General features: G+C 38.9%; 1 protein-coding gene across 1 annotated transcript; it reads left to right on the forward strand.

Annotated features, from left to right (window-relative positions):
* Positions 1–3,038: 3,038 nt before the first annotated feature.
* Positions 3,039–12,959, forward strand: rab24 (RAB24, member RAS oncogene family). The gene is made up of 9 exons (XM_084074017.1): positions 3,039–3,324; positions 6,693–6,809; positions 7,782–7,850; positions 8,304–8,382; positions 9,596–9,663; positions 10,751–10,850; positions 11,770–11,820; positions 12,145–12,204; positions 12,431–12,959. Exons 2-9 carry the CDS (start codon positions 6,699–6,701, stop codon positions 12,499–12,501), a joined length of 609 nt encoding a protein of 202 aa, XP_083930143.1. The 5' UTR covers positions 3,039–3,324; positions 6,693–6,698; the 3' UTR covers positions 12,502–12,959.
* Positions 12,960–13,815: the final 856 nt, after the last annotated feature.

Here is a 13,815-nt window from a genome sequence, read left to right on the forward strand (position 1 = left end):
TTAGCTGTGTGCCGAAAATAGCCGACTTTTAGTTTTAGTCTGGTTTTTATTTGTTGACGAAATTGTCAGTATATTCAGTCATAGTTTTAGTCATCAAAGCTTAGTTTTTCGACAAAATGAACACTGGTCACAAATCTCTCAATAGTAAACAGACATCGATAATAATATATATATTTTTTTTTTTCAACAAACATTGATGAGACAACCAACTAAACATTGTGAACTCATCAAGTTGCATGGAAGGTTTTCTAAAAAATATGATAATGTAGTGGGGGGGTTCCCTGCTTCATCTCTTTCTCAATAAAGGGGTCCTTGCTCCTTGGCCTGAACAAACATTGAAGACCCCTACTGGTAGAGCAGTGGTTCTCAACCTGTGGGTCGGGTTAGGGTTAGGTCCCCACATGATTTTTGGGGGGTCCCCAGATGATTAGCTTAAAGGTAGGGTAAGGGATATTTTTTGGTTAAAACAAAAAGTATTTTGTTAAAAGGTTAAAATACTATATTCTGATAGTAATCATTGATATAGAGTGTTTTTTCAGTAACAGATGTCTCCCTGTCTCTCCAGCTCTTTAATAAACAGAAAATATATTTTTCGGTAGGTGTCAAAATCTCAGCCAATCAGGAGAAAGTACCCATTTTTAAGCTTTTTTTTATGTTCCAGTTCCAATTTTGTCTGCTCATTTCTTAGTGTCATCACTTACAATTTCACTTGTTTAATCTATATCCTGATTGAGTCCTCTGTCCTGGTTGGATAAAATTGGAAATTAAACTGAAACTGAAACGAAAATGCATTTTCTGTTTAATAAAGAGCTGGAGAGACAAGGAGACTCCTGTTACTGAACAAACACTCTATAGCAATGGGTACTAACAGAATATAGAGCTATTTAACACTTATTTTAACCAAAGAAAATCACTTACCCTACCTTTAATGTGCAACATTGTTTTCTCACTCAACAGTAAACAAACCAACATACAGTGTAACTGTATACAGGGTGTCTGCACATTTATAAAGGTTAAGGTATGTGTTATATAGGCTCTGATACCTGACAGAGAGAGAGTCCCCGGTGCGATTCCCAGGCTGGACAGACCTTTGCAACAAAACACAGAATATTAAAGGTGCCCTGATAGCATCATGCAATCCCAGAAGAAAATCATTCTCAAACTTTTTCATGTCAATTGTCAACCCCAAATGAATTTGCATTTGGCCACAGACCCCCATCTGAACATATTCTTTGTCTTAATAAATGTTTTATTTTCAATTAGCCGATGTAGGGTAAAAGTGGTTAAAATGATTTTGATGCTGTATTAACAAATGTTCCTAGGGACCCCCTGGAACCCCCCCCCCAAGGACCCTGGGGGTCCCCGGGCTCCACTTTGAGAACCAGAGCCATAAGACACGGGTCAACATATCTGCTTCATCAGGGCAATTCAACACCCAGAGTCAACCTTAACCCTAACACAACACCCAGGGTCAACCTATAAGATTAAACTTTTACCATCTACAAAATGGTAAACTGAATATAACCTTGTAAAAAACATCACTTGCATAGTATGGCCTACATTGATCCATGCTTTTCTTTAATTAACATCCACCCACGCACCCACCCATCCATCCCAGGGGTTATCAACATGTCCGTACACGGACAAACGTGTCCGTAGCAAGACTTGTCCATGTCCGTGGCATATTTTTGGTTAAAATGTGTCTAAGTGTCTAAGTCCATGACTACACCACTTGGCTTGGCGAGAGGTTTTTAACATTACCGTTTGGAGTTGGGTGCTGACTTTTAATCTGTTTCCCTTGGCTCCAAAAACTATTATTTCAGTTTTGCCTTTGTTTAATTGAAGAAAATGATGGCACATCCAATTGTTCACTATGTTCAATGCATTTACTCAGTGTTTGTCCAGGACCATAGTCCTCTAGGGCCATGGTTCTCAAAGTGGGGTCCGTCCGGGGACCCCCAGGGGTCCTTGAGGGAGTTCCAGGGGGTCCCCAGCTAAATAATAGGTAGTTAGGAACCAAATGGACCCATATGGGTCTGTAACTCTGAGAGTGTACAAATGGAACCAAATGGACCCTTACGGGTCCATTTGGTTCCATTTGTACAATGTTAAATTAACATTGATTTTACAACATAAATTGGGGTCCCAGAGATAGAAATGACACTAAATGAGGGTCCGTAGCCTGATGCATGTCTAACTGGGGGTCCTTGAAATTGAAATGGTTGAGAATCACTGCTAGAGAGCCGTAAAAATCTTCTCTTATGGGGGTCCCTGGTAAATCTTTTCAAATGGGGGTCCGCGGGCTAATAAGTGTCAATTTGGGGGTCCTTGACATGAAAAAGTTTGAGAACCACTGCTCTAGGGATAATAGTTAGGCCTATGTAGATTTGTGTATCGTCTGGAGACACTTTCTGAAAAAACATAAATCATTTGACTAGAGCTTTCCAGCAGATAGAGAACTGAGAAAAATAAATAAGGAACTGAAATCTCCATGACTACACCAACGTTTTGGACTTGGCTTCTTTTTAACATTACCAATTGCCAATTGGAGTTGAGCGCTGACTTTTAATCAGTGGTGTAAAGTACCTAAGTACATTTACTATCAACATGTACTTAAAGTACCAAAAGTAAAAATACTAAAATGTTTGAAAATAGATGCGACGCGTTGTGAGCTTGTAGATCTACTATTTTCAAATGGCCTATGAATAAAATATAGGGCTAAAGTGGTTAATGTATGTTTTATAATATAATAATTGCAAAGTAACTAGTAACTAAGCCGTCAAATAATTGTAGTGGAGTAAAAGTACTGAAAATTGTAAATACTCCAGTAAAGTAAAATAAATCTCAAAATTGTACTGAAGTACAGTACTTGAGTACATATACTTAGTTACTTTACACCACTGGTCTGGGTTAATAAGGTCCATAAAGTTGTCTTTGTCTTTAATAAAGGTGTCAATAAAACTAAAAAAAAGAAAAACAAACAAACACGGCGTGCAGCACGTTATTCGGAACTTCCGGTTCATGGAAACGGTCTCGGGGAGTGTTTAGTTCCGCCTCGTGAGGCGCAGCGAGCGGCGTTAGCAGTGTTTGTTGTTGTTGTTGTTTACAAACACACACAATTACCAATAATCATCAATATCAGTGATTAATAATCTGCTTCATGTGTGTTCCACCTCCCTCACTGTGGATGTGTCAGCTCACATGGTCAACACTTAGCCGTTAGCTACATTAGCCACAGTAACAGTATTAGCACTATAACATCTATACTTTATTTTTATGAATGTTGTTCACACTCTGACGCGTTGACTCACATCCAGATAACAGGTACGTTCTTTATTATTATTTACTGTTTGATGTGTTTGTCTCTTATGTCATAGCTCTGCTTTGTTCTGTCTGTCTGTCTCTGTGTGTGTGTCTGTCTGTCTGTCTGTCTGTCTGTCTCTTTGTGTGTGTGTGTCTGTCTGTCTGTCTGTCTGTCTGTCTGTCTGTCTGTCTGCCTGCCTGCCTGCCTGCCTGCCTGCCTGCCTCTTTGTGTCCGTCTGTCTGTCTGTCTGTCTCTCTGCCTCTGTCTGTCTGTCTGCCTGTCTGCCTGCCTGCCTGCCTGCCTGTCTGTCTGTCTGTCTGTCTGTCTCTTTGTGTCTGTCTGTCTGTCTGTCTGTAACAGTGATATAGTGTCATTAATCTGTTGTTCAAAATGAAACACATTGTGAAAAAAAAGTAAACAAATAAAGCAGAGGTTTTACATGTATCTGTCTTATCTGATGAGCGCCTTGCGCGTGGATGCTAGGTGATCATGTTTCTAACAGGGGAAAAGTTGAATCATATGACTTCTAGAGACTGTAATATCATGAGTCATATTTCAGCCATGTTTAAAAAAATACAATGGTACAACATGCTACATTTAGCAGCTCCTGCTCATCAGGCTGCCTTTACCGGTTAAAGTTTAACCCAGGGGTCTTCAACGTTTTCAGGCCAAAGACCCCCTAGCTGAGAGAGGGATGAAGCAGGGACCCCCTACTCTATATTGTATAAAATGGTGTTTTCAGATTAAAGTTTTTTTTTTTACTTAGTCTGCTCTTTTTTCCCTCTACACCTATATATAGCCTCTTTGCCAAAAATAGCCGATCTACAAGCTCTCAATGCCTCGCAGCGCGAGGCGTTGAGAGCTTGTAGATCTGCTATTTTCGGCTAATGTTCCCCTCAGAAAAGGAATTCTAGGGTTCAAGTGGTTAATGTAAAAAAACGAAATCATATCACACAAAGATTTGGCGGACCCCCTGTAGCAACTCTGGGGACCCCTTAGGGGTCCCGGACCCCCTGTTGAAGACCCCTGGTTTAACCCATTAATATAACCTGAGGCCGATTCTACAAATGTCTTCTAAATCCTAACAGTTTTCTGAAAAACATATGTTTCTATATCAGTGGTGCTCAAAACCTTTTCATGTCACTGACCCCCAAAATGATTTGTCTTTGGCTGTTAACCCCCATCTCAAAATATTTTGTTCCAGGGACCCCCAGAAGCAAAGATTTTAGTTGAAAATGTTTGCTATAAAAATGAATATACTGTGTGTATATATATATATATATATATATATATATATATATATATATATATATATATGTGTATGTATATGTGTATATATATGTATGTATATATATATATATATATATATATATATATATATGTGTGTGTGTGTGTGTGTGTGTGTGTGTATATATATATATATATATATATATATATATATATATATATATATATATATATATATATTCAAAGATTTGCAAAGATTTTCTCAAGTTTTCAAAAATAGCAGATATACAAGCTCTTAGCGCGTGACGAGCTATGACCTTGTAGATCTGCAATTGTTGAATAGCCAAAGTATAAAATAATAGTTAAAGTAGTTAATATGATTGTAACGCTATATTAACTACTTTAGCTGGGGACCCTCTGGTACCCCCCCCCCCCCCAAAAAAACAAAACCCCTGAAAACTCACAGTGCACATCTGTATCTGTATATACACATCTGTGCCCTAACGGTTAGAAGAGCGAGTTTGTAACCGAAAGGTTTCTGGTTTGATTCCCTGGACCGGTAGAAAATCTCCGGGTGGGGAAGTGAATGGCCACAACTCCCCCCTCACCCAACACCGCTGAAGTGTGTGTGTGTGTGTGTGTGTGTGTGTGTGTGTGTGTGTATGTGTGTGTGTGTGTGTGTGTGTGTGTGTGTGTGTGTGTGTGTGTGTGTGTGTGTGTGTGTGTGTGTGTGTGTGAAGCAGGGCTTTCCTGAAAAAGAGAATTTGTTCTCAGTGAACCCCCCCCAAAACAATCGTAGCCTCATAACAAATAGATCTACTACTGCTCCCCCCCCCCACAAAAAAAGCACCATTTTGTTGGTGTGACCCATGTAAGGTTCAAGATTGTGCTTTATTGATTATTAGCTTAATGTGCAACATTGTTTTCTCACTCAACAGTAAACAAACCCAACATACAGTATAAGTGTATACAGGGTTTCTGCACATTTATAAAGTGACAATTTAATGACTTTTAAGACTGTTTTAATACCAAATTGGCCAAATTGGCTTCTATTACGCAAGAAAGAGGCACACAATGTGTAAATAGCCGATATGAGCTTGTAGATTGGCTATTTTCACAATGTTTATCTGTGGAACCGAGTCAAACTAAATGTAATGCCTACAATTCCAAGTGCATGTCAGGGTGGGGGGTCCCCAGTTTAAATATATATAATTATATATATAATATATATAATTTGGGGCCTGAAAAGTTTGTGAACCCTTGTTCTATAAATATACAGCAGTTTACGTATGTATGTTGCAACATTTCTTTGCAGAACACAGTCATATAAAAAGATATGCTGCAGCACTTTAACATCCTTCAATAATGAACTGTCCTTTTAAACCTGGACTTACTTGACTCACTGAAAAAATCTTCAACGTTGTTCAGGTCAAGGAACCCTTAGCTGAGAGTGAGATGCAGAGAAGCAGGGACCCCCCACTTACATGTTGTATTAAACTGTGTCGCAGATAGCTTCAAACTTGTTTGACAGTACTATCATCAGTGTATTTTTTAAACCCTCAATACACAGTAAACTTGACCATAGGCTCTATACTTGCTTCTCTTTTTTTCCCCTCTACACCAAACCTCTTCGAAAATAGCCAATCTACAAGCTCACAGCGCGTTGCAACGCTGTGAGCTTGTAGATCTGCTATTTTCTGAGGAATGTTCCCACATGCTTCTTGGTTTAAGTGGTTATGTAAAAAAAAAAGGTTCCTATCGCACAAAGATTTAGCTGCCCGTCTGTAGTAACTCTGTGGACCCCCTAGGGGTCCCGCACTCCCTGTTGAAGACCTCTGCCCTACACGCTGCCATCTGCTGGATGGAAGTGGTAACTTATTCATCCATCAAAAAATAATAATAATAATAATTGATTCCGAAATAAAAATAAAAATATGTGAAAAATCTGGACATTAAAAATCGCAACGCTAAAGTGAATGGACTTTTCCCCTCAGCCCTAGGTTGCTAGGTCATCATGATGCGGGTGGATGCTAAGGTGTTGTTTTTAACTGGTTGCTGGGTGGTCATGATGCGGGTGGATGCTAAGGTGTTGTTTTTAACTGGTTGCTAGGTGGTCATGATGCGGGTGGATGCTAAGGTGTTGTTTTTAACTGGTTGCTAGGTGGTCATGATGCGGGTGGATGCTAAGGTGGTGATGTTGGGGAAGGAGAGCGTCGGGAAGACCAGCCTGGTGGAGAGATACGTCCATCAACGCTTCCTGGTTGGACCATACCAAAACGTACGTATTACTTCCTGGTTGGACCCAAGGAAGGTTTCGAAAGGAAAGGACGTTCCGTCCGTCCGTTCTCTAGATGATATGACAGTCATGGGTGGCAAACCTCGCACCGGATGTTTGATGAAATACATTGCAGTGGATGGAGCCGGCTGGACCAGCTCATGAACAAACATTATTTCTGAACGATTGCGACCTTTTGTCATATAATCGGTTCAGGAATATAAAAGAAGACATTTCACAGGTTGTTTTCTCATGTGTTGCTTTTTGATGTGTACACTGTATAATTTTATAGAGGTATCTAAAGGGAACAAAGTTTGTTTCCGAACGGCCACACAAGTATCGCACGAGTGTCCACCGTTTCCTGTCTGGCAGCCAAATCTTGTGATGAGACAGAAATGATACCTGCCGCTGTTTAGATGCCATGAGCTGGTACAGCCGGCTCCATCCACTGCAATGTATTTCATCAAACTTCCGGTGCGAGGTTTGCCATCCATGAGTGTCATCTAGAGAACAGACGGACGGAACGTCTTTTCCTTTCAAAACTTTCCTTGGTTGGACCATACCAAAACATACGCATTACTTCCTGGTTGGACCATACCAGAACGTAGTTATTACCCAAGACAAAAAAAAAAGAAAGACATGCCATCTCCGGTTTATTTCCTGTATCTGCATGAAGTAGGTGGCCGCCTTTTTAGGAGACCAAAAGCAGGTTGGAGTCTATTGATTCCAATGGGAGAGTGAACGTGAACACAGCTTCTGAACCATTATTTAGCTCCATGGTCACTGAACTAAATATTGGACCCGATTGTCAGATGCCACACAATTTCCACAAGATTTTTATACTAAAATGGCTTTTCAAGTAATGTGATCTTGTGTCTTCCATCGGATATGATATTATATATCATATTGCATTGTATTGTATTGTATTATTATAGTGTATTACTGTATATTATATTATGATGTTGTGTCTTCCAGACCATTGGAGCTGCTTTTGTTGCCAAATCCATTCAAGTTGGAGACAAAGTGGTGACTTTAGGAATCTGGGTGAGTTGATTAATAATAATAATTATGATGATAATATGATTTATGGAGACATAGTGGCGACTTTAGGAATCTGGGTGACAGCACATTTCGTTATAGTCTTTTGAATGAAATTCTATGTAGTTATAGTCATATTTTAGTCATCTGAAATGTTTTAGTTGACTAAATATCTTAAGATTTTAGTCGGCTAAAATGTATATTGGCAGGCCCTGATGGCGTCGTGATGCCTGATTTATACTTAGCCTCGTGCTGAGAATATCTGATCTACAAGCTTGTAGTTTTTAGTCTAGTTTTAGTTTTAGTCTAGTTTTTATTTGTTGATGAAATTGTCAGTATATTTAGTCATAGTTTCATCATAGAATGAACATTATTGTCCCGTTGGACACTTCACTTATAAACTGTACAAGTTTGAAATGTCACAAGCTGAATCAGTCTGTCTGTCTCTCTGTCTCTCAGGACACAGCAGGGTCAGAACGTTATGAAGCCATGAGTAGAATTTATTACAGAGGAGCCAGAGCTGCCATCGTCTGTTATGGTAAATATACTACAATACTACACAATACTGCTACATTACTACTATTACCATTACTACTACTACGATTACTATTACTATTACTACTACTACTACTACCAGTACATGAGTAGATTAGTTCTAATACTATTGTGAAAATTCCAAAAGTATTTTATTTTATTTTATTTTTTAACATTGTGCAACAATTGTACAACTTCATTGCAAAAAACTACTTCCAGCCCAAGCTTTTTATGTTTCGGCTCAGTTTTGTGTGTTTACTCTTGCTTGTATTGTCTTGCAACCATCAATACATTACTCTACATCACTTTTCTTTTTTTCTCTTCTTTTCTTTTGCAATCCCCTACATTTTCTGAAATTACGCCTCTGGCCGACGCTCTGAACCAGCATAGAGCACCCAGGGGTGAGCATAGAGCACCCAGGGTGAGCATAGAGCACCCAGGGGTGAGCATAGAGCACCCAGGGGTGAGCATAGAGCACCTCCCCCCAAAAACATTTGTCCTGCTACAGCTGTGTGTCAAATCATTGTTGTCGTAGAAAAGAAATCACCACAATATACAGCTCTTGTCGCAGCCGGGCCAAGACATCTGTCACATCATAAATGAATTACTAGATGTGTGAGATCATAAATGTATTACTAGATGTTGCATCATAAAATGAATTAAGAAGTTTTGATTGATTGAGTATTTTATTACGCAGAAATGTAAAAACAGCACAAGTACAGTTAAGAAAACTTTGTCTAAAAGGTCCGTCCAAAAAAGTCCTTGTGGTCTTGTTTCCATTGAGGTCCTTGGTATTCAATTAGACATAAACATATAAAGTAGCACCAAGCAGTCACATCATAAAATAAATTACTAGTTGTCACATCATAAATTCATTACTAGACATCACATCATAAATGGATTACTACTGTAGATGCCACATACAATGAATTACTAGATGTGTAAGATCATAAAATGAATTACTAGATGTGTAAGATCATAAAATGAATTACTAGATGTGTAAGATCATAAAATTAATGACTAGATGCCATGTGAAAAGACCTTTATGATTCATTGGCTCCAAACTCTTATGTTTAGTTATCATTGTATTTAAGTTAATAAGTTAATAAAACCTCCTTATTCCTTGTGAATATGACTGTAGTCTGTCAGATCTAATCCCCTCCAACCAAATATGAGCACATGGAGGTAGTATGTCATTTGTGACTGATGTTTTATAGATCTAACAGACAGCAGCAGTTTCCAGAGGGCACGTTTCTGGGTGAAAGAACTACAGAACTGTGAAGAGGTAATAATCTGTTTATAACCTACCAATAACATTATACATCATATTTGATATCTTAGGAATAAACACAATGTTTTAATCATTATGACAAATAATGGGTTAAAGGGGTAGGCAACCTTGGGCACAGGTGCCAACATTGGCACAAGATAGGGTGATCACTGGCACACTGGCATAAGTGTGAGAGAGAGGGGGGGGCGGGTCTCCAAATCAAGGAGGGCTTTGTCACGGGCAGCCTTATGTAGCATCAGGGAGTCTTGTCAGATTAGTAAGGTTTAGGGTGCCCCAGGTGGACATAAATCCACCTGGTGACCCTCGTAAGTCAAATTTAATTTCAGGAATAACATTACGTCCTTCAGCCAAAGATTTGGTTTAGGGGCACATGGAGATTTCCACTCTAGGAGGATTTTCCTCCGTGCCAGCAGTGTATGATAACCAATAACTCACTGGTCGAGGACAAGACCAAAACATACGGGTTATAAGCTGTCACAGTTATCATCCACAGTAGGGTATATTCTAGACAGTTTGGCTTTGCTATAGTGAGAGCGGTGTAAGACTTTCAGTTGTATTAAGTTAAGTCAAGCACACAAGGTACTGCCATTCACTCGAATCTTAGTCTTGCGTAGCCATTCAACTACTCCACAATCTCTGAATGCTATATAGAGTCTGGAACTTTCAACTCCCAAAATCCGAGAAAGGAAACTGGCACTTCCGTTCACGAAAATATATTTTAAATTATCTTTACATTTTACTTTTTTTTTTAACTTAATGTCAAAAAGGTTTCCAACCCCTTGGTTAACGTAAATAAAAGAAGACAAGAGTTTTTTTTCGATGTACTACAATATATAAAGTTATTGATATCTAAAAGCACAGACTGTGATGACAGGGTCTCAAATGACAGGCATGTTTTTGTGTTTCCACATGGCTGGAGATATTTTATATACTAATATGATAAATATGACTATAATTCTGTGTGTGTGTGTGTGTGTGTGTGTGTGTGTGTGTGTGTGTGTGTGTGTGTGTGTGTGTGTGTGTGTGTGTGTGTGTGTGTGTGTGTGTGTGTGTGTGTGTGTGTGTGTGTGTGTGTGTGTAGCATTGTCAAATCTATCTGTGTGGAACCAAAGTGGACCTGGTAGAAGCAGATCGCAGCATCAGGCAGATCGACCGACACGACTCCCAGGACTTTGCTGACGGTACGTTCTGATTGATTTAATACTGAAACGTTTTAATTAGTTCTGATTAATATATTACTGAAACATTTTAGTATGTTATGATTTATTGATTACTGAAACATTTTAATACTTTACGATTTATTATTTATTACAGAAACATTTTAATATAATAATAATAACTTTATTTATATAGCGCCTTTCAAAAACAAGTTACAAAGTGATTTACAATAACAACAGTTAAAAAATACAATACAAATCAGACATTCATTTCATAAATAGTACAACAGTTCATAATCTCATATATCTCATCATAAAGAAAAAGCTGTGCGATAGAGGTGAGTTTTTAGAAGAGATTTGAAAGAGGACACTGAGTTTGCCTGCCTGAGGTCCCCAGGCAGTGAGTTCCACAGCCGAGGGGCCCAAACGGCAAAAGCCTGGTTGCCCTTTGTGACAAAGCGAGACTTTGGTACAGAGTTAAAAGATACGTTTTTCTTTTAAAATAAAAAAAGGTTTTAGTCAGTTAAATTAAGTCCACTCACATCTATATGCAAATGACATCAAATGCATTCAAACTGATAACTCTGACTATGGGGAGGGAGTGTGGGAGATAGGTGGGTTATTGCTCTAATGAGTCTAATGATCGCATCCTGATGTGAAAGAAAACATTTCTAAAGAAGAAACAAATACATGTTATGTATAGCCTATCAAAATCATTTGGAAATATATATATTTTTATTTTATTTTATATATTTAAAAAAAAAAGTAAAGTGAAGTTACTAGTTACTTTAATAATTTAGTAACTAGTAAAGTAACTAGTTACGTTTTTGGAGCAGTAACTAGTACCTATTTATATTTACATTTACTATTTACTAGTACCTAGTTACATTTACATATTTTCATACATATAACCTTAGAATTGAAACATACTTGTCATTGACAGAGATTGGAGCTCAGCTGTTTGAGACTTCCAGCAAAACGGGAAACAACGTAGGTAAGTCACCCTCATTCTGGAAGCTCATTGGTCGAACACTGGATGAGTTCAGTCATTGGTCGGTCGACCAGATTGTGAACGGAAGGTCAACACATTGATAAACTATTTTATATTGACAACACAACAAACTAACTAACTTACTTGTTGGAAAGGTATAACTTCTCATGCTGTGTGTGTGTGTGTGTGTGTGTGTGTGTGTGTGTGTGTGTGTGTGTGTGTGTGTGTGTGTGTGTGTGTGTGTGTGTGTGTGTGTGTGTGTGTGTGTGTGTGTGTGTGTGTGTGTGTGTGTGTGTGTGTGTGTGTGTGTGTGTGTGTGTGTGTCAGATGAATTGTTTCACAGGGTAGCAGAGGATTACAACAGCTCCAGCTTCCAGTACATGACAGGTCAGTGTAATAATGATGTTAAACCTGTCAATAATACTGATATTAAACCTGCCAATCTCACATGAAATATGGACAGATTTCATTCATATTCATATGTTAAGTAGTGTAGATGACATGGCGGTTTTGCTAGTTATGTCTGTTCTCTTTTGAAGGTTGAAATCATCCTGTTTGTGTCTCTATCTGATTTGATAATAAATGAAATAAGTCTAATATTTGAATGTTTCAGAGGACAGTGGAGCCGTGGACCTGGGACAGAAGAAAGACTCTTATTTCTATTCCTGTTGTCATAGCAACTGAACCTGGACAGACAACCCGGAAGTGGAAGTGATGTCACGTTGGCTATGGATGGACCTGGACAGACAGAGGTCAAAGTTCATACAGTGATACTTTTTCGTTTTCACAATAGGAGTTCTGTTCTGGAATGTTTATGGAGTGGTTGCCGTGGGTTACGAGGAGCAGACTGCCATGTTGCAAAAGTGATCACAGGAGGCGGGGTTTGTAACGTTTTATGTTCAGAATGATGCACCTTTTTTTAATTTAGCGTATAGCCAATAAGTTTTACCCCTTTTTTCTCCCAATTTAGTCGTTATACAAATGAAGTCCTCTCAATGCTGTTTTATTGGGACCCCTAGACTCCATGGTGGTGAGCAGGTACTTTACCCCCTGCACCACCTAGTGGTGGGGGCTAGGCACTTTACCCCCCTGCACCATCTAGTGGTGGGGGACAGGTACTTTACCCCCCCTGCACCACCCAAAAGCCTAAGAATGTTGTAACATTGTTTAGTTTCTTTAAAATATCACTCCAGCATGGCTGTATGTCGGCTTACACCATCTCATCTACATTTATTTGTTTATTAAAAGGTAGGATAGGTGATATTTTTAGGTCAAAACAAAATGTTTTTAATTTTATTTTAACAAAGGAATATCACTGACCCTACCTTTTTAACTCCCATTTTTGTACAAGGAACTTATTTAAGAAGGAAAGGACACGTCATTTTCTCTTATCTGGCAATAGGCTCTGCGCCCAGCAGCCATATTGTTAAGAAATTGGGCCTCTTCCTTACTTCCATCACAGGTTTTACCAATGACACTAATTGAAGGCTCTGTTCCATTCTGGTCAAACAGAGTCGGGGCGCTGACATTGTTTAATGTTGGCTCACTGGAAACACTCTGCTAGTGGTCCAGGGACCCTCATGGTTCCTTGAGGGGGTTCCAAATGGCCCTTTACTGGTGTATAACTCTGAGAGTGTTACAAATGGAACCAAATGGACCCATTACGGGTCAATTTGGTTCCATTTGTACACTCGAGTTATGGGGGGGCTATGCTACACTAAATGGAACGGAGCCTTTATTAGTATCATTGGTAACACCTGCGAAGGAAGTAAGGAAGAGGCCCAATTTGAATTGAATAAACACTATTTCTGAACAACTGAGACCTTCGTAGAATAAACAGTTAAAGAAAATAAAAGACACATCACACATAGTTTTTTCTATGTGAACACTATAATTTTATGGAGGTATCTAAAGAGCACAGAGTATGTTTCTGACATGTACAGTAAGTATGTGCTGTTATCACCAGGCTGTCAATCACTGACAGCCTGTCAACCAATT

The sequence above is a fragment of the Gymnoscopelus microlampas genome (assembly GCF_963454915.1).
Source record: "Gymnoscopelus microlampas genome assembly, chromosome: 12".
In the NCBI taxonomy this organism is placed as follows: Eukaryota; Metazoa; Chordata; class Actinopteri; order Myctophiformes; family Myctophidae; genus Gymnoscopelus; species Gymnoscopelus microlampas.